This window comes from Naumovozyma castellii, chromosome 1 (assembly GCF_000237345.1).
Source record: "Naumovozyma castellii chromosome 1, complete genome".
NCBI lineage: Eukaryota > Fungi > Ascomycota > Saccharomycetes > Saccharomycetales > Saccharomycetaceae > Naumovozyma > Naumovozyma castellii.
Genome location: NC_016491.1, coordinates 122,164 through 143,459, shown reverse-complemented (window position 1 = coordinate 143,459; position 21,296 = coordinate 122,164). Strand labels below are relative to the sequence as shown.

The 21,296-nt window shown below is 35.0% G+C and overlaps 8 protein-coding genes across 8 annotated transcripts; 6 read left to right on the top strand and 2 right to left on the bottom strand.

The window, feature by feature from the left end:
* Window positions 1-85: 85 nt before the first annotated feature.
* On the top strand, window positions 86-1,243 carry RTC4 (Rtc4p; the record flags this gene model as incomplete). The annotated part of the gene is made up of 1 exon (XM_003672976.1): window positions 86-1,243. The coding sequence occupies one exon, from the start codon at window positions 86-88 to the stop codon at window positions 1,241-1,243; it is 1,158 nt and encodes a 385-aa protein (XP_003673024.1).
* A 224-nt stretch (window positions 1,244-1,467) lies between these two features.
* Window positions 1,468-1,953, top strand: GIS2 (mRNA-binding translational activator GIS2; the record flags this gene model as incomplete). Its single annotated transcript, XM_003672975.1, has 1 exon — window positions 1,468-1,953. The coding sequence occupies one exon, from the start codon at window positions 1,468-1,470 to the stop codon at window positions 1,951-1,953; it is 486 nt and encodes a 161-aa protein (XP_003673023.1).
* A 320-nt stretch (window positions 1,954-2,273) lies between these two features.
* FOL1 (trifunctional dihydropteroate synthetase/dihydrohydroxymethylpterin pyrophosphokinase/dihydroneopterin aldolase FOL1) lies at window positions 2,274-4,733 on the bottom strand (the record flags this gene model as incomplete). Its single annotated transcript, XM_003672974.1, has 1 exon — window positions 2,274-4,733. One exon carries the CDS (start codon window positions 4,731-4,733, stop codon window positions 2,274-2,276), a length of 2,460 nt encoding a protein of 819 aa, XP_003673022.1.
* A 939-nt stretch (window positions 4,734-5,672) lies between these two features.
* Window positions 5,673-9,377, top strand: SIP3 (Sip3p; the record flags this gene model as incomplete). The annotated part of the gene is made up of 1 exon (XM_003672973.1): window positions 5,673-9,377. One exon carries the CDS (start codon window positions 5,673-5,675, stop codon window positions 9,375-9,377), a length of 3,705 nt encoding a protein of 1,234 aa, XP_003673021.1.
* Window positions 9,378-10,431: 1,054 nt separating this feature from the next.
* On the top strand, window positions 10,432-12,726 carry DSL1 (Dsl1p; the record flags this gene model as incomplete). The annotated part of the gene is made up of 1 exon (XM_003672972.1): window positions 10,432-12,726. One exon carries the CDS (start codon window positions 10,432-10,434, stop codon window positions 12,724-12,726), a length of 2,295 nt encoding a protein of 764 aa, XP_003673020.1.
* Window positions 12,727-12,940: 214 nt separating this feature from the next.
* Window positions 12,941-13,162, top strand: ATX1 (copper metallochaperone ATX1; the record flags this gene model as incomplete). The annotated part of the gene is made up of 1 exon (XM_003672971.1): window positions 12,941-13,162. One exon carries the CDS (start codon window positions 12,941-12,943, stop codon window positions 13,160-13,162), a length of 222 nt encoding a protein of 73 aa, XP_003673019.1.
* A 656-nt stretch (window positions 13,163-13,818) lies between these two features.
* LTO1 (ribosome biosynthesis protein LTO1) lies at window positions 13,819-14,310 on the top strand (the record flags this gene model as incomplete). The annotated part of the gene is made up of 1 exon (XM_003672970.1): window positions 13,819-14,310. The coding sequence occupies one exon, from the start codon at window positions 13,819-13,821 to the stop codon at window positions 14,308-14,310; it is 492 nt and encodes a 163-aa protein (XP_003673018.1).
* Window positions 14,311-14,565: 255 nt separating this feature from the next.
* On the bottom strand, window positions 14,566-21,237 carry POL2 (DNA polymerase epsilon catalytic subunit; the record flags this gene model as incomplete). The annotated part of the gene is made up of 1 exon (XM_003672969.1): window positions 14,566-21,237. One exon carries the CDS (start codon window positions 21,235-21,237, stop codon window positions 14,566-14,568), a length of 6,672 nt encoding a protein of 2,223 aa, XP_003673017.1.
* Between the last annotated feature and the right edge of the window lie 59 nt (window positions 21,238-21,296).

Genomic DNA, 21,296 nt, shown 5'->3' with positions numbered 1-21,296 from the left:
AGAAAAAAAATGTTATCTGGTAACCCATCACCTCGAAAGATACAAAAAGAGAACTGAAGACACCAGGACTTTTTTAATTTGAGTCATGACCACTACCATGAGATCCCACCGAAAAAGCAAGATTTATAATGGGAACGTGGGTAAGAATACAAAAGATATCTTGCAACGAGCAAAGGTGAAAAAGAGACCCATTGATCTTGTCCTTAATGATCTCAAAGAGTCCTTTAGCTCAGATGGCAATGAAAGTACATCCACCAATGATGAAGAACTATACCCAGATAAATCCAAAAGGCTGAAAGATGCTAAAAAGGCACTTTTAAGCTTGGACAGTGACGTGATGCATGCTTTGGAAGAACACAGCTCAACTTCCTCTGATGAAGAAGCTTCAAAATCTAGGGGAAGGAAGGAGAGGGAAAATGAAGAGGTGGTATTGGGCCCAGATGCTATTAAGTTAGTTCAAAGTATAGAAACGGATAAGATTCAACCTGCCCTAGAACTTAACAAACAGTTATCTGACCTTAACGATGATAACGATGCTATTGATGGATTTGTTGACAAAGTTATTGAAAAGAGAAGGAAAGAAGATGAGCAGCGTCACATCAAACCCAAGACTACTAGAGATGAGATTTTGAAGAAGTATAGGGTAAGAAAGCGCTACATGAAGAAATTTAAACTTCCTTCTTTGTTATACGGGGCAGAGATAATTGAGAAGATACAACCTCATTTACCAGTAGTGACGGATATCCTGACTGGGAGACTCAATTCACCCTTTTATTACGAGGCCAAGCAAATCTTTCAGAAATCTTCGAAACCCTTCTTGTCCGTGGAAGAATTTAGATCTTTGGATTTGAACAATTTTCTAGCAGGGTTCTACGGTTTTAAAAGACAGATGAAAGTGGGGGAGGAAATACTCAGTAAATATTCAAGTGATTTGAAGAAAAGCAAGTCCCCGACTCTTCAATGGTGGGGGGCTGAGGATTTTGCCAACTATGTATTAGCACCTGAGGTACTAGTGTCCCTATGTATTGCTGAAATGAAGTTACCCAAGAAGAATGGAACCATGGAGAAATCACGCTTGAAGGTCCACGATTTATTTGAGGATACTGTGGAATACGGTATCGAAGTTGCGGATTCGGATCCCCTGGAAGCATGGGAGGTCCCCACAGAGGTAGATCAATTAAAAGAGTTGGGACTGGACCCTCAGAAGTATGGTAGCAGCATGTGGCACCACACAATAGAGTGAACGTGACAGACAATAGCCTATTCTATAGAAGACAAAAGATCAGTAGGCATTATTTGCGACGTCTGAAATCACCTGCGACGAAGGCGAACAAATGGAAAAATTTTCACCAAGAAATGTGAATTGGTTTTAAAGGACAGATAATTCGTTTCTATTCGAGTAATGGCCCCTTGAAGTCGGTTTTGTTTCAGTCGAATTAGTCCAAACAAAAGATTATAAGAGTAGAAATGTCTCAAAAGGCTTGTTTCGTGTGTGGTAAGATCGGTCATTTAGCCGAAGATTGTGATTCTGAAAAGTTGTGTTACAACTGTAACAAACCAGGTCACGTTCAATCCGAATGTCCAGAACCAAGAACTGTTGAACACAAGCAATGTTACAACTGTGGTGAAACCGGTCACGTCAAGAGTGAATGTACCGTTCAACGTTGTTACAACTGTAACCAAACCGGTCACATTTCAAAGGACTGCCCTGAACCAAGAAAGCCAAGAGAACCTCGTAACAACGGTAGATTTGGTGCTAACAGACACGGTATGACCTGTTACAAGTGTGGTGAACCAAACCACATGGCTAAGGATTGTCCTCAATCCGAATCCAAGTGTTACTCCTGTGGTAAGTTTGGTCACATGTCCAGAGACTGTCCAGATGGTCCAAAGGAAAAGGTTTGTTACAACTGTAACGAAACTGGTCACATTTCCAGAGATTGTCCAAACTAAGAAACTGATATCTAATAAGATAAGTTTTTTTCTTTGTTTGCTGTTTGTTTCTACCTACTTATATACCTCAAAAAAATGAGAGATAGAATAATGTGCATTCATTTTCTTTTATTTTATTCATTCCATTCTTATAATATTTTTTTTGAAACCGGTTGGTATTTACTTTTAATGAGTTCTATTAGTACGAGGGAGAAGAAGAGAAGAGTTGAAGGAGTCATTCATTACTGTTTTTACAAATATTGTTGTATTTTACTGTAAAATAATATCATATTTGTAATTTGTATGTATAAAAATTAATATATGTCTTTATTCTTTTATATTTACACTTTCTTATATATCTTATCGGCTATTTTCACACTCTTGGAGCAATTGATTGAGTCATGTACCCTAACTATATCTGTGCCATAACCAATGCAAGAAGCAACTACGGAACCAGTGGCGAAATCTCTATTATGTGGCTCTGGTTCCATAGTAATGGTTCCTATGAATTTCTTTCTTGAAGGACCTAACAAGATTGGTAGATTCTTAAAAGTGACAAAACGACCATCCGGTGTCACACATGAATAATTTTTTAATAATGGGATAGTACGAATAATTTCCAAATTTTGGTCCAAATTCTTAGCAAATCCAAGACCTGGATCCAATATCATTTGTCCACGATGTAGGCCACTATCCAATGCGGCAAGGAAACGTACACTTAATTCTTGGCCAATAGTGGTAATTAAAGTCAATTGTTCATTCTTAGGGTCTATCTCCTTACCACTAATGTAATGAACATATTTTCCTTCCATAACGTCTGTATTTTTCCAAGTATAATCTGTCAGTTTGTTCATAGTGGAGATAGTCCCCCTGGTATGTGACAAGACATAACCACCTCCAATACGGGCAGATTGCGAGAACATGTTAGAATCAAAAGCACCACCTGAAATGTCGTTGACAATATCAGCACCCGCTTCAAAAGCTTGTTGGCTAACCGTGCTACGATACGTATCGACTGAAATAATCACTTTATCCTTGGGTAATTCTTTGCATGTTCTTATAGCGGAAATAATTGGGATAACTCTACCCAACTCATTCTTTTCAGATACCTGTTCAGAGTTGGGGCGAGTAGAACAACCACCAACGTCAATAATAATACAATCATGTAACTTCAAAACCTCCTGGGTAACCTGTACGAGGTGATGTAATGTGGTCGAGATATTTTCAGGTGAATAATATTTCCCTCCATCAGAGAACGAATCTGGTGTTACATTTAAAATGTGCATGATATATGTAGGTGAAACAGATTCTCGTTTGGATAAGTTAGTAATAGGGTCCTTTACTGTAACAGTCTTGAATTTAAGAAATTTTTCCTTCTTCGTATTGAGAGTCTTCCCAGGTAGTGGTGTTACTAGCCATAAATTGTCCTCATCGTTGCCCTTCGCATATAGTTCATCTAGATGATTCCAGATTGGTTCTGCTGTAATAGGATGTCGAGTCGTTGGAGGAAGTAGTTGACAGAGTGGTTCTAGGACAAAACTTCTCTCTAACATACGAGGGTGTGGGATGATCAAATCTTCGTCATTAATCAATATAGGCTCATTGTCTGCGTTTTGATACAGGACAATATCCAAATCAATTGATCTAGGACCATTATCGAAATGCTTCACTCTCCCCAAGACTTCATATTCGATATGTTTGCAAACACGTAGCAATTCATGAGGCGAAAGTATTGTCTTAATTTTGATACAACCGTTAATGAAGGGTTCTTGGTCCTTAAAATACATGGGTTCACTCTCGAAAAATGAAGATTGATCCAAAATTACAATCTTTTCGTTCTCTCGTTTCAATGCATCGAAAGCCAATTTAATATTGGAGACCCTGTCACCCACATTGGATCCAAATGCTAGATATGCAGTATTATATTTGGTGTTTATATCTGTGCTGGTTGTTGCAATGGCAGTAGATTGGTCCACGGGCATGTTATACCCATTTGATTCACTACTTTCTTTAGTTCCATTCAATTTGATGGTTGGATTAGAAACTACCTCTTCTGGAGATCTTGCACATGATATACCGACACCATCAGTTTCAGTGATGGCATTATGTTTAATAACCGTGACTTCTATAAGAGAATGCAAGAAAGCCGTATCCTGATAAAAAGGATCTTGGGAAACAAGCTTAATAATACATTCCCCCAATGCTTCCACTGTCTTAAAATTTGCACCCTCCGTGTATGTCACAACCTTATCAATAATAGTTTTGAATGGGATATCAGAGTGTTCGTCAGTGACAGGTAATTTAATATCAAGTGAAAGTTTTTGTTTCTGTAGTCTTTCAAAATTGAAGACACCAATCAATGTAAATAAATCTAAATTTTTTATAAGCATATATTTAGATGCAGGAATCTTATCGTTTCTATCAATACCAACTTGGAATGATACGTTTTGAGTTCGCAGATGAGCGTTTGTCAGCTGCACGTCAAGGTTCAACTTGTCTACCTGTTCGTACTTGTTCATAGTATAAGAACTAATTGCATTACTAAACGCATATACACTTTTCCATTCCTTCTTAGATTGGGCCAAATTTGTTATGTCATTACACAACACAGCGTAGTTCAATGAGAATTTCAAATCATCAGTGGCAGAACTTTCTTTGAAATTTGTGTTTAATGTCATGGATATCAGACATGTCTGAGGATTTCTTGCATTCCATGCATCTAACCCTACAATGCTTTGTAATTTCAAATTTTTCACGATGATGCTGTCATTATTCACTGTGTTCGATATCGTTCTAAGCATCTTTGTAGGTCCTGCCGCAGAAATCTTTTTGGTTATTAAGTTCTTAAGGAAAGACACTGTGAGAGATGTATATTGAATTATTTTTTTTCCAGATAATAAAGCTACAATTGCTGGGAGAATCTACTTCGAAGCTACTGACTGAAAGACTTGAAAAGTTACTAGTATTCTTTTTCTCTTCAAACTGAAAAAATCATATTACGTAAGTCATCGGAAAAAGCCACAGTTAAAATATGTGTTAGCCATTTGATAGCAAAACTTTCATTCGAACTATTTTACGATCAGTTGCGACTCTTTCCCTTTTGAAGTCACGTGTAGTTTGTACATTGGAATTTGCGACATGATTATCTAATTTCAGTTGATGGAACAAAGATGGAAACCAATAACACGGGCTACTATATAGGAATATATAGGCTTATACAAAACACTCTTTGGAAAACATAGAATGTTCTAAAAATTATTTGGACCGGCGACTGGGAAAGTCAAAGCTATACATGGAGAGTAGTTGGTTTGGGAGAGGGGACTACTCTGAAGAAAGCCAGGATCATTACAGGCTCATGTGAGTCGAGTTATTAAACAGAAAAATACAGGAACAGGAGACGCAGAACCTCATTATAATGTATGGCTATTTACTGTCCAAGTATCACTTTACAAAGCAAAATATGTTTAAATCAACTTATATATAGTTTATAACCATATGTTTCCACTAAGATACACTAGATTTTTTTAAGAAAAATGGATGTTTTTTAGCCGCCGAGAGTCCATAAGGGTAACCCTCCATCTCAATTCTGACCTTTTCTCCGCGGAAACAAAAGGCTTGAAATATTTTGAAGATAATATAAACGTAGAGGGATTGACACTGACTATTATAAGGTATTGTTAAAGGTGCCTCTCACGTTTAAATTGAGCCTGACATAAACATTTATACAAGGAAGGGGAGCAATGACGGAGGGTTCCGATGGTAATAAGCCCAGGCAATTAAGATTAATTTCCGTCACATTTAAAGAAGCCTCATTGGATTCACCATCGTTTAGAGCTTCAGTGAATTTTTTCCAAACAAGAGTGGAGTTATTTGAAGATTGGATTGAGAAGACTACTGATTTCTATGATCATAAATATAAGGCATCATTTGAAGACTTCCAGCGTGCAAAGGAGACTTTGTTATCTCAATTATTGCCCTCACCTGTGATGGTAAGTAATGGGTTTGTCGCAAATCAGACTCTGACGCCCTTACTTATTGATAGTTTTAATAAAGATTATATGGAATTCTCTACAAGAATTATGAAGATTGTTCTAGGTGACGATATAAGTCATTCGGCCAATTTATTAGAATTGATGACTATAGCCATTGAACCATATAGAAATAAGAGAAAAAATTTCGAATATTACCAAGGTAAATTCGATTCCACTTTGGCTACGTATCAAAGTGTTAATGTGACGGCATCTAATGTAGATCCACAAACAATACGAAATGACGTTATGCAATTATTTGAAATTCACAAAAGTTACCTCCAAGCCTCTTTGGACCTAATTAGTGCAATTTCATTGATGCAGTTGGAATTAGATAGGTTCTTGATGGAATCAATGTCCCTGTTGAAGGAGAAGAGCTTATTTACTTTTAAAGAATCAGGAAAAGTTATTGATTTGGTACCGTCATTGAATGAACATTTGGATGATTATTCCTTGTGGGTTCAAAATTCTATTGCCGGGGCCAAGGCTTTAGATTCTGATATTCAACATGCCAGAAAGCAAATTTTCGAATATACTTTGAAACAAATCACACCATCAAATAACATAGAAGATTATAACGTGAAAAGTATACGGTCAGCAAATATAATTAATGCTGCAAAATTGAAGACTCCTACAAGTTCACCTGATAAGGCAGGTTGGCTTTTTATGAAGACACAAGTGGGAAAGCCAGGAAGAACTATTTGGGTGAGAAGATGGTGCTTTCTTTCCAATTCGGTGTTCGGACTATTCTTACTTTCACCATCCAAAACATATGTTGAAGAGACTGATAAGTTTGGTGTCTTATTAACCAATGTTCGTTATGCTCCTGATGAAGAACGTAAATTTTGTTTTGAAGTTCGTATTTTGCGTAATAAAGCAATTGAATCCAATGGCCATCCAGCAAAGGATATCTCTCTGGTGTTCCAATCTGATAGTCTTTCAGAATTGAAATCCTGGTTAACCGTTTTTGAGTCGGCAAAGAAATATGCTTTATCTTTAGATTCTAAGTTTTTCCAACATGAAATGGCATTTAAGAGATTTTCACCTAAATTTTATGAATTTGCATCGAGTACTACAACAAGTATAGATCAACAGATTACAACGTTTGATCAAAATTCTACATCATTGACTGAATCATTGGATTACTCCTTCTCTGAATATGAAATTTTGTCATTAACAAATATGAAACTATTCAAATTTCAAATGGTAATGACCCCAATATGTACCAAGATGACTCAATTGGCTATCTTATCAAACCATTTCACTAAGGGAAGTTGGTTCCCAAATGCAATCCTAGCGAACGTCTGGGGTGTGACTAATTGGAGTGAGTATTCAGTATTCCATGATACCAATAAATCAAATCCTCCTCTTATATTGCACAAATCTCAAAAGGCTTTGAATGCAATGACATCTACAGTTTACCCATCATATTATCCAAATGATTTAAAAATTACAGATTTACAATTCAAAAACCTTTTCTTTTCCATAGACCAAAAGTTGGCAGCTCAAGTAAATGAATTTGTTCTCTATAAGTTTGATACTTTTTGGAATCCAAATAAAAGACAAAGATTCTTTTCCACATGTTTTATCACCAATGAACATCTCTATTACTACATGAATTCCATGGGGTTCATATGTTTGAATAGATTGAAATTGGGGGATATCGTATCAGTGGAAGCAGATAAATCGTCTAAGAATTTGATAAAGATGTTTGATATTCATGGGATCCAAATAAGATCATACATTCTTTTCACAGATCGTAGAGTTGTGGTGACAAAAATTCAATACTTATTAGAAAATAATGCCTCAGAATCACCAGCAGGAATAGAAACCATATTGAAGAGATTTGCCAAAATTGATAAGGAGTTACAAGAAACAAAGTTACTTGAAAGAATTGCTCAAGAGAAGGGTAATTCCACTCCAAACAATGAATCAATGGCATCCAATTTAAATAAAACTGCCCTAGAGACAAGTTTCTGGAATATTGATGCTCCCACTAATGAACTTATCACAAGATTGAAAAACATTGAAAAAGAATTCACTGTCACTTATAAGCATGATTATGATATTCCTGCCAAGGGGTTAATGCATATTTTGTTTGGTGATAGGTCTGAAGCATTTCCACGTTGTTTATTTTTAGCTGATAAAACAAGTAAAAAAAATTTATGTTGGGGTTGGAAGCAAGAGAAAATTGACGAAAATACGACGCAGTTAGCCCGTACTATTCAATTTGAATTAAATAAAACTGATAGTTTTATTAGTGATAAGAAATTCCATCGTAATGGTGAAACGGAAGTATTAAAAGTGAAACAAAGAGTCGTGAAAATGTTGGAAAATAGATACTATGAAATTGATTTGGATCCTATTATTATTAAAGTTCCATTTTGTCATCTTTTGAAAGTGACAAGTAAATATATTATTACTGAGACTCACAATACAGAAAATTTGAAAACGACCAACATAGACTTGCCAACAAAGGGATCCATGTTACATTTATACTATAAGATTGAATTTATCACCTCAAAAGATGGTAAAACTCTGACTAACATAAATATGTTTGAAAAATTCCAAAAGAGCTGGGTTCTTCAATTTGTTAGTAGTGAATATCTTCTAATTAGAAAGGTGATACGGTTTTACCTTGAAAGAATTGGTAAGCATGGTAAAGTGATTAAAGCCATCAAAATATGCGGTTTGTTGGGTGTTTCAGAAAATGCAGAGGATGAGCTTAAGAAGAGGGATAATCCAGAAGAGAAAATTATTAAGAAGGCGCCCTATGATGTGAGATACTCTTGCCTCATATTGGTAAAAATATTCATCAAATTGTTGATCTATCGTTTCATGAATACCTTATTTATTAGTATCAGATTGGTTATTGGTGTTTTAATCCAAGTATATCTAAAGGTAAAAGATATTAACAGAATTCTATTTCTAGGACTTGTTATTTCTGCTCTTTTCAATATATTTCTCTCAGGGAAAAGTGTTGCTTCATATTGGTCAGTTAGACGAGCAGAAAACATATTTGAAGACTTCATGCAAGGAGCACATAAAGGAACTATGCAAAGAGCCATTTCCATCAAAGATCTTGATTTATTGACAAACAGTTTGGCAACTGAAAATGATAATTTAGCCTTCAAGAAATTCAACGAGGAAGATGAGGCCAGGGATGAGCAATATAGGGAGACTCGCCAAGAATTAGCATTAAGAAGAAACGAACTATTAGTTGAATTAAGAATCTTACAAAATATGGAAAGGGAAGTTGTTCAAGGTGATTACAGAAAGTTCCTACTTCAAGAGATAGATAGTTGCACCGTTGTGAAGAGAGAAATGAATGACGTCTGGACAAACGACACTCTTTTACAAAATTACTGCCATAGCTGTAGCTCAGAATTCGACAGATTGAAACAATTATTGCTGTGAACATCTATCTTCTAATCGACGTTATTAATTGTATATATATATATATATATATATCAAACACTTCATTAACATTACGTATCATTCGTTTGCCCTAAGTTTTGTACTAGCGGATGAACTAACCGGGTAAAATCTGCTACACCGAAAAAATAACAGAAAAATAAAATACAAAAATATAAAAGGCGTCGATGTTTTCAAGAGCAATGTGTTCAACTGTAACTCATACTTCTAATGTTACGAAAATACCAAAACAAGACAACTGTAACATTTGCTGGCAAATACCTATTGCATGAAAGAACATTATAAGTAAGGGTAAGGTTACCTTTGTGATCTTTCGTAAAAATATTATTTGCCACATTGCAGATCTTTTCCAAACCGTTTGTTTTATGATGACAACAATCTCAGCTCACTCAGATCTAAGTATGATTGATAAACGTTATTTCCAACATTCATCAAAATGCCTGAACATCCAAACGGTCTTGTAACTTGTCTTGTTTATCTTTTAAAGAAATTTAAAAAGTTTATTTTATTATATTCAACTAGTTATAAAAGTAGTTACTCTTGTTGAAGAAGTTTCTCAAATTACAAAAGGTATTCTGCTCTCATCCAGAGCTTTGAACCAACGTATGTCACTTCATTACCAAAAGCTTTTCTTCGGAGCATCAATCCAAGATTCCTAATATTAAGCTTAATACACTTGAATTTCAAGTATAAACTTCTCCGGAATAACATTGCTTTATAGACGTGATTCATTATTCATTTGTGTAATTTGTCTGGTGTATCTTATTGAATATAATCAATATCGAATTTCCAGTGACATGGGCTACGAGAGTTTCTCAGTGTGCCGTAAGAGGTGCTAATCCCAAAATAAATGCCACGAAGATAACACCATATTTTTATTGAAACTCTATGTGGCATTTTTCCAGAGACTGGGTCTATTTGAAATTTCATCGATTCATTAATTTTGGTTCAATTTGAAAGGATTAGATGACATTGTTAGATTTGATGTTTTCCACTATTCTGACAACATAATACTTTATAGTAACGTTGCACCAAGATGACAGATATCTTTATGTCCATAGACTCAATCCTGGGCAATAGGGATGCTTTAATCCAATCAATTGAACAGAATCTAGAGACACCGCCGCTGACAGCCACGCATGATGGCAACAGCTCCACCCAGGAACTTAATAGGGGCCAACTAATGATGAAAGAGGAACAACTAAGTTCACAATTGCATGATTTGAACAATTTGAAAATTCTTTCTGGTTTGTTAATCGAATTTAAGACTAATTTTGAATTACTAGAATTGGAGAATTGCTTTTATTCCCTACAATCAATTAGAAAGAGAATTAATGGGAACAATAACTCTTCCTTTTTGAAACAAAGCTTTCATTTCCAGAGGTCTGTTGCTGTTTATGTGGATACAATGCATTCTACATTGATTGATAAGATATTTGAGATTATAACGACTAAATTTTGGCAAATTAATGACACTGGTTCCATTGCATTTCATAAGAAAATCACTTATGGTCCTGAAGATATAGATTTGGAATATGAATCTTTTATAGATTTTGTGAAACAACAATATTTTCCCCAGAATGTCCTGGATTCCCAATTATGGATCATCTCAGACATGGATATCAATGACTTGCAAGAAAATGTAAGAGGGAAGTTGCAAACTATATTGAAATCGTATATTCATTTAAATGTGGTTATTGATCGGATAAAGAAGAGTATATTTACAAAAGGCAAAATGTTTGATTATGAGCTAGGAAAGTTATTATTTAAGGACGTTTCCAATATAACTGATAACCAAAGCTTGCTTCAAGAGACAATTGCCAGTTTTACATCATTAGTTAGGTTTTTTCAAGATATTTTAATAGAGGATGATTGCATAACAGTCTTGACTAGTCTGGGGAATGTTATTTCTAATGAATTAACAAAATTAGTGAAACAAAATGCATCCGTCATTCTAAATGATAATTCTCCATTGAAGGATCGAATTATTGAAGTAAGCAAATCATTAGTAAAATTAGCTGATCGGACTAAAAATCAGTGGCATTTCAACGATAGCGAAATATTGAATATACTGAATAATGAGCAAATCTATTTTAACCTCATGTTGGATAAGAAATTTAATGAGGCCTTAGAATATATGAGGGATACCATAAAAAATGATGGTTCCATCTCCGAGGTTGAAACTGTTTTTTTGAAAAGAGATAGCAAACGAAAATCAGAAAGTGATTCAAACGCTAACGAGTCTGCCAAGAAAATAGAGTCACAAAATAGCTCTAAGAAGGAACCTGATGATGACAATTGGAACTGGGATGATAATGCTGATGATGGTGAGGGAGATGATGCATGGGGTGATGAAATTGACCTTGATCTCGACGACCTGGAACAAAATGAAAATCAATCTCAAAAAGAAAAAGATAAAACGAATGAAGATCATGCTGAAGATGATTGGGATAATGCATGGGGCCTTGATGATGACATTACAGACACAGTGCCAACTACAAATGCCTCCCATCAGGGCACCAACATTGAAATCAACAAGCTACCTCAACTATTTGAAACGGCAGTAGAGCGCTTGAATAAATCCGTTTCAATAATGGATCAAGCTAAAATAGACCAGCAATATTACAATTATAAATTTAATGTCTTTCAAAGTTCCTTTGTTGCAATGTGCAGCTGTCATTTCCAAGAAAATTGGTGGATATTTTATAATAACCTAAGATATATCGGACAAAAGAACCCGTCACTGCAAAGAATTGAAGAGCTAAGTCAAAACTACTTAAGGAAAGAAATTGCGTTGAACGAGAAGCGTGTCTTTAAGTTAATTCAACAACAACTGAATTCATTATTGGAAAATGAAAATAACGTTTCATGGCACATAGTCACTAGGCAGTTGATACCTTTCATTCAACAACATATAATCGATCCCTTAGTTAAAATTGGTGGCAAGGAAGGCGAAGATAATCTATTGCAATTATTAAACTTCATTTATTTCACTAGCACTGTTGATGTTATTTTAACCTGGAAAGTAATATCCGAAAAGAATTCTGAAAATTTAAGTGAGTTATTCACTTTGTTGTTGAATGATTCAACTATTCCACTTCTTTCTAATTTGCCAAAGTATAAAGAACTTCGAGAGAAATTTTCTATTATTGGGAAGATTTTACCCTTGCATTTAAAAGAAATAATGGACTTATTTTATGACGGAGATTTCTATCTCTTCAGTACTGAAGAGATTGCTCAATGGCTGAAGTTATTGTTTGCTGATACACCATTGAGACGAAACGCTATCGAGGATATTTATGAAATCAGGAACACAAACATAGCGGATTGATCGAGAATATGTATTGATATAATATAGTTTGTAATCTAGTCAACTAACTGTCTGCGATTGTTAGCATGGCGCGATATAACTCCGAAATAAGAAACAAGGTGCAATAGCCATTCGCTGAGGAAATATAAAATTAGGAGAAGGAGCATTGAAACGAACTTCAACAGACCTATCCATCATAATCTTTCCTCAATCAAGTTAAAAATTAACACAAGTAATGTCAGAAGGGAATCATTACCAATTTAATGTCGTCATGACATGTTCAGGCTGCTCTGGCGCCATTGATAAGGCATTGACTCGTTTAAAGCCTGAAGTTTCTAAAATCGATATCTCATTGGAGAAACAAACGGTAGATGTCATCTCTACCTTGCCCTATGAAACTATCCTGGAAAAGATTCAGAAGACAGGGAAGCAAGTCAATTCTGGGAAGCAGTTGTGATTTGATAGTTTTTTACTTCATATAAATATGTACAGTGTTTAACAAAAATACACGTTTTCGAATTGATAAAAGGCTTGGGCTTTTCAGTGGTTTACCATTATAAGTTAAGTACCAACCCAAATCAATCATGAACCAATACATCTCTGGTAGCAAAAAGTGATTTGACCACACATTTTGAAGCCGGTAAAACGGAGTATGAGTGGAGTTTAAGCCCAATTGCCACTTTTTTACCTGTCACATCCCAAGTAATGTTTGAAAAGCATAAATAAAATTTTAATTAAATAGAAAAATTAAATATTATCGTATCTCATTTAATTGTTCTCTTTATTAAAATTGAGAATAATTAACTGAGGAGTTAGTGTAAGCATGAATTCAAAAAATGGTATTACAGTAGGCTCACTTAAAGTCCCAATTTTCTTAGGTAAAGTTTCTTCAGCGGCAGTATAATATCTTGAAATTGATCCTCTAGAAAGATTAATGTCCCTTTTTGTTGTTTGCAAAACTACATTAGCTTTCCTTGTAGGTTTTTGGCACCGATGAGGTGAAAAATTCATTACCGAGAAATAACACTGCTTACTAAAGATTGCATTTTTGGTCAAACAATAATACCGACAATACCAAATATCACGGTTTATAGGACTATAATTACCACGATAATGGATATATTCGATAACCTACTAAATCTGGAAGAACAGTTTTATGAAGAAGGTTGGGAAGAAGGGCACAATGAGAATTTGAAAAATAACTTTCTGGAGGGAAAGCAATTTGGTTTGCAAGTTGGATTCCAAAGATTTGTATTATTGGGTCAAATGACAGGGTTCTGTGATGTATTAGATTCATTAGAATTGGGAAATCAAAACTTGGAGAAGAATGTGGAATCTATTAGATCCTTAATAAAAACGGTAGGGCTGAGTAATAAGGATGAAGATGTTGAAAATTTAGAAAAGATTTTGGTAAAACTAAAAAACAAATTCAGAACCATATTAATCTCTGTCAATCGATTAACGAAACAAGATAAGAAAAGAATAATTGATTTTGATGATTTTGAAGATCTTTCAAGAATAATTGCTGGTGAAGTGAAAGGTTTCGTTGAAGATGAAGATGTAGATGAAGCAAAAACTGCACAAGACCAAGCTCAAGCATGGTAAACTATCACCCCCACTAAAACGACAGCTGGCCTTATGCATGAAGGATGCCCTTTCCAAAAAAATTAGTGATAAGAAATTGGATGTGACCTGAGTAGAATGGGCCATGGAGAAACACTCTATTGATCATCCTGAGAGGATCAAATAATTTCAACCTAGTCGGTTCTAAATGCATATTCTATTATTTAATGAAAATAGTAATTATTTAATCTATACTACAATTGCTATGCAGCATACAAATAAAGTTAAAATGATTCCTTAAAATAGTTCTTCTAAGGCATTAGTCAGCACCTCGAATTCATAGTATCCAGCAACTTGTTTGTAAACTTCTATCATTTTAGTGACCGAATCCTGAGATATACTTCCCTTCCAAGAACCAGAGCATTGACAATGGGTACTCATATAATCTTGTTTAATTTTATTGCATTTGGAACAACATAGATCTTGCGTCAAATATGATTCAATCTCGCCATATAACTTTTGAACCAAGTGCTCCTGTAGCAATAATTTGTTGAATTCCTTATGACATTTTTCACAGTTAAATATAGTAGCTGGATCTGATTTACAAAAGTCAAGATCTGAGAAATGAGAACAATATTCACATAAGAACCCAGTAATATCTAGGCTGCTACTTGGATCCTTGAATTCAGATATTTTCGCAAATTCTTTAATATCAAAGATTGTTAATAACTCTTTTCTCAATTCTCTCACTTCAATTGTAGTCTTTTTCGATAGTAACATGACATGACAAAGTGATTTCACTAATTCTAACAGAGGATTTTTCATCATTAGATATGAACCAGGTAAAATTGGGAATTCGTAATCTGCTGCATAGTGCGGATCTAAGATAAATTCTTGTTGATTCTTAAATAACTTTTTGACTCTCTTAAGTAATGGTCGAGCAAAATGTTCCGTGAATGTGGAAAGAGAGGATTCATCATCATCTTTCTGGTCACGCGCCTTGATTGGTAACAGTTGAGTTGCTCTTTGGGTACCCGTGTTAACTTCCAAATAATGTTCTTTAGTCTTTACCATACTATCTAAGATAATCATCATCCAATCATCAAATTCAGGTTGGAAGATGGGCGGTAAAAATTTCTTAATCTGCCAATGAGAATATGCATGTAAATCCTGTTTATCCTTTTCTTCAATCTCCAAGCAGGCAATACCACTAAAGTTATATTTATTCATCCATATTAAAATATCCCAATAACGAACAATATTCAAATCAAGATAGCTGAACATTGGCGTCGTTCTAATGGCCTTTATCATATAGTTACTGTATGCATAACAATTTTCAGGTGAAAATTTAGTGGTTTTGACCAGTAACTTATTTCTATCAGCGTAGATCACGTTTGAACCTAGAGTATTAAATTCATTCATCAATTGAAGTAATGATTTTTTAGTCAAATTTTGAATATGATATCTTAAGGAACCATCGAATAATTTGGAGGTTGGATTCTGTGACCAATTCACAAATGAATTGACTAATAAATCTGCTGTAGAATTCTCCTTTAAGGCCTGGTCCCACCATTCCTTCAACATATTTCTCAATACTGATAATGCAGCTCCTGAGAAGGCGTCTTCGACAAATGCATTACTATTTTTGTTATCATCGAACCCTGAAGAACCATTATTTGCAAGGTCACTACCTTCGGCTTCATTTATCAAAGTTGACCCTAGCACAGTATTCACAGTTAAATTACCAATTTCAATTTCGAGAACAGCATTATCATAAATATTTGGTTGGTTCAACTCTGGAAACGATAAATCATTCATCATATCTGAAGTATTCAGGTCAAAATCATTTTGAACACCACCATGGTCGGGAAGCGGTATATTCTCATTCCACCAAAGTACAATGCCTTCATTCTTCAACCTTCTCACGTATATCATATCAATAACATAACTCATATTATCCAAATTTAAATTACCAATTGGGATATTGCTATATTGCGACAGTGTAATAAGATGAGAAACCCATGAACCACAAGAGAGGAGATGATTGACAATCTTCTTAATCAGAACCCCTTGCCAGTTTAATTGTGGCAGGGCCAATTCATTTGAAGCTAATTCTACAACAGGGATTTGATTTAAATACTTCACTGATTTCATGATCTTCTTGGGATATGGTGATTGTAAAAGAAACAAAAACTGTTGTCCTTTTTCCTCCTTTATCTTAGAGATGTCTTGGGATAGTCTTCTATATAACTTTGCAATATCATCAAAATAGCTGAACTCGAAACTTGCATCTTCTTTGACGTCGGCTAAGTGAGTAAATTTTCTAATCTTATCACCCCTTGATTTATACAGCTCAGAATACACTTGATCCATCATTACTTGATTAATCTCCTGAGCTTGCGTGGAAGGTTTTAAAACCAAAATTGAGATAGTGTTTTCCCAAGATTTAAAAATTGTGAAAAATTCATAATTAATACTTGTCGTAGAATGTAGCATATATCCTACAGGTAGATGGAAACGATGTAGATATCTTTCATTATCTGCTGCACGTAAATTTTTCATATCAAACCCATTCTGAATACCTTTTCCTAAAGAACCTACAGCATTCGTCTTGAAACCAATTGATGAACCTAATTCCATTATTGCTCTTTGTTGCGCAGGAATATTACCTTCAAATATACCTAAAACATTTACATCATTGAAAATACTTCCAATATCTTCCATTTCTTCAAGATAAGTTGATTCAGGAAGAGTCAATTTGAAGAGATTATTTGTATTTGCATCATTCAATTTAGCAATATTTGGCAAGACTGAATTAGATTTCTCTATTTTGCAGTGCTTTATTTTTCCAACAGGTAACGTGTCTGTTTTAAATTTCATATATATAACCTTAGGGACTTTAATGTTGATTGTTTGTATTCTTCCATCTATTGATGCATACACCTCTAGAATACCAGGTTGGCCTGAGTCCTTATATTGTATTATTTCCCATGTTGAATTAGCATATGTCTCAGCTTGTTTCCTAATCATATTTCCAAACGCACTTCTTTCTGTGGATGTGGAATTATTACCGAATAACTGTGTTCTACGTTTTCTGTCCCTGGCTTGGATTTTCCATTTTATCTTTTCATAGTTTAACCATGCAGCATAATCATCCTCCATTGACGGTTTCTCCGTAGGTAGCACTAATGAATGTTCCTCGGCAGCTTTTTGATCCCTTCTTCTTTTACCTTTTCCTTTACCTTTAGTCTGTCTTGAGGTAGTCCTTGCAATTTTAAGGTTTTCACCTTCATTATCTTCTTGATTTGTGAAAAGATCTTCAATATCTTTGATATGGCCAAATTTTGGGGCGGCTTCCGCCTTGGAGAAGAAACGATTTAATGATGTTTGTTTGAATTTATCATCTCTGATGGCAATTTTCTTCTTTAACCAATCAGGGTGTTCCACTCTAGGAACTGGGTTTGCTACATCTTGTAAAGCTGCCGGTATCGTGATAATTTTTTGAATGGTAGATGCTAATCTTTCTCTATAATAATTCCAATCAATAATTGTTCTGATATCAAAATCCTCTAACGTAGGGTCTAATGTCCAACGCCTCAAGAACAGACGTTTAATGCTGATGTCGGTAGAAAATATTGCGACAGGGATGGCACGTTCCGTGACAGGGGCATTGTAAGGTTTGGTACTAATAATGTATTTACATTGTAAACCCTTGTCTTTAACCATATCTTCACCTAAAAAGTCACCTAATCTTTTTGCAGTAGTAATGGATGTTGATTTTTGACCTTCGTATTCTTTAAGGGTTTTTGACATGCTTCTATTTTCACAAATCAATGCGATTAAATCTTCATCTTCTAGCATTGAACCTTTTGTATCTAATACATCCAACCATCTATTGGCTACATTTGCAACAGAACCGTAACATTCATCTAGACTAGTACCTTCAAGGAATACTTTGAAAATATCACTTTGAAAATTTTTGATTAATTGTAATTCACCACGTCTTTTTAGTTCAAAACCTTTTAGTTCTGCCAAAGTTCCATCATTATTGAACACCGCATATCTTTTCTTAATACCTTTTCCTTCTTCTTTTGATGTCGGTAAAACCATGGCCCTATAAGGACCATCAACTTCAAAGAAAATAGAATTCTCACTGTGTGTTTCATATCTGTGTTTCACAGGATCTACAAGGGTCTGGTATTGATGATTTGTAAATTGTTGGTGAACTCTGTAGTTTAACATTGAACAGGGGTATGATAGAAACAATTTCTTCCCATTAGATAGTTCGAAAAAATATGTATCTGGAAACGAACTTGGTATAATACACCAAATACCATCTGTATCTAACTCAAGTGGTCTACCAACCCTCTCAACAACTGATCTTGCCATTTGAATAATTGTAGCCCCAGTAAGACACGTTATCCCGGCCATTTCCATAGAGTACCAACGTGACCCTTTTCTCATAACATAACCGTAGAAAGAATTCAGAATAACCTTATGGGCCAATTGTAGTGAGTCATATAGAACTACCATTTTATTGGCTTCATCCTTTGCATGCTTGTCCGATGGATCGATGTTCTTCATTTTCGCCTTCCATGTCTTGGCTAAACCTTTGAATTCGTATCTTCTGTCACGAAATCCACGAACAGTGTCCACATAAAAGGGATTTTCTCGTTGGCAAACAATTGCCTCTCTTTCTACAATTTCTGATACTTTTACCCTATGGTATACTTTTCTTGAATATTCAGTTAACCGTTTCTTGATGTGAGCAACTTGGTCAGTATAGCTTAATTCATCAAATGTTAGGAATTCCTTTTTGGAAAATTTATTTTTATTTGGGAAGGTCTCATTTTGTAATGCTCTTTTAATCATATTATATTCGTCCATCTTTGCTGGATAAAACTCACCTCTCCATGCCCATTTTAACTTTCTGGCACACGTCTTCCCCGGTCTGTTAAAATCGCAACTGGCACAATCACGCTCCGTCTTAATACTATCTGGTTGCAATCTATTAGTTGTCATAATATTCGGATACATTGACGCCACATCGACATGGTATATCAATGGCTTCTCGTCTCTTTTTGGATTATTTTTCAGATCTAATAGCTTTTCTGTGATCTGGTCCTTTATATCATCAAAATTCGTCACATCATCAAAATTTGCTTTATTTTCGGTTTCAATACAAAACTTCAAGGCATAAGGTAGGTCCTCTAACAATTCATCAATAACTGTTGGATCCACCTTAAATTTGCTGTTGATATCGCTTCTAAATACACCAGCTTCCAAAGATTCCACATGACCACCAACGTATGTTTCGGATTCTAACAAATGGCCATCGTAAAATCTTTCAATTGGATCAGTGTGTTTATTAGGTAGCAAAATTCTACCTTTGTAGGCTTGAACCATCAATAGCATTTCACATAAAGTACCAGTACCTTTTCTCAAAGTTTCATCTGGGTTTAACGGAATAATCGTACAGAGGGAGAAGATGAATGGATGGACATATTTCATGTAAAGATAATAGGTTGCCACAGCATCTGAGACAGAATATTCTGATAAATGTTGAGGTTTTTCGTAAGCATATGGCGTCATTAGCTCTGGGTCTAATTCGATGGGATTGTATCCTAACTTAGCCTGCGTCACTGCCTTCAAACCTTGTGAACCTTGTGGTAAGTAAGAATCACGCTTCACCCAACGATAACAATCCATATGACAACAATATGAAGATTTATATTCACCTTCTGCATCGGGAGCAAACCCAATTTCGTCAAACATATCTAATCCATGTATCTTGGCTCTTGTTTCAACAAAAGGCCAATCGAAGAAGTCACCGTTAAAAGTAGAAATGACAGTAGGTCGTACTTCTCGAATATGTTCAAAAAATCTTTCCAGAAGAGCCTTTTCATCTACTTCATTGAAAATTGTAAATTGTCCTTCATATTCAGGTCTTGGTGTATATTCGAAATCCTCGATATCCTCCGATATAATTTCTCTGTTAGTAATCAAGAAACCTTCTCCATCGATCATATAGGAAATCATCATAACCTGATCTACAGCAGAGTCAGGAAATTTTAATGGAGCCTTTGTAGTTTCTATATCGAATGCCAACACCACTGGATCTGCAAATGCAACTTTTTCCACATATTCAAAAAATCCACCTGCCGTTACTTTATACCATTTACCTATACGAATATCTTTATCAATCGATACTCTAACATGGTAAGGTACATCATATTCTCTAATGTCTTCTATAAATTGTTTAGCGTCTGCAACAGACGGCGTCGATTCATTATTGTTATTATTATTATTTGTTCTATTCTTGTCGTAAACGTTTCTTTGTATCTTGTTATTTTCATTGTCCGTCAATATAGGTTTCAGTAATTTTCTTGCCTCGAATAATTGATTAGAATTGACGAATTCTAATTTGATCAAAGTCTTCTTCAACCCTAATAAATGATTATCCATCTTTAGATCATCCTTCATTATAATAGAGCAAGATTTCAGACAATTCTCCAGGTATTTCTTTATAAATTCTTCCACATCATTAATCATAGAATCATCAATGCAAGATATAAAAAAATAAGGATCATAAGTAATCGTAGATTTGAAACTTCCACCTTCTTCATCTAAAAAGTAATAATCCACACCAGCAATCCCACCACTTAAGTTCCCATCCGACTTTCCATTAGTGGTACCTGTCATGATTTCCTGTGAAATAATTGTGGGATGCATATTAAGTAACCAACCAACTCTCCCAGGAACAGAATCTAAATGTTCTGGATCAATTTTTCCGTTGAATTGAGGTGCTGTGTACCTTTCGAACCCCATCATAGTGTCTATATCATCGACTCTTGATGCTTGCATTAATTGTTGCGCGGTTAAGGCATAATTATTTGATATTGAATTATTTGAATTGGAATGGACATATCTTGCTGTCGTAAAACCTTTATTCCTATTCTTCCCAAACATTACAACTCGGAGATTTACTTTATTGGTTGAATCTTACAATCTTTCAATCGATGCCAAAG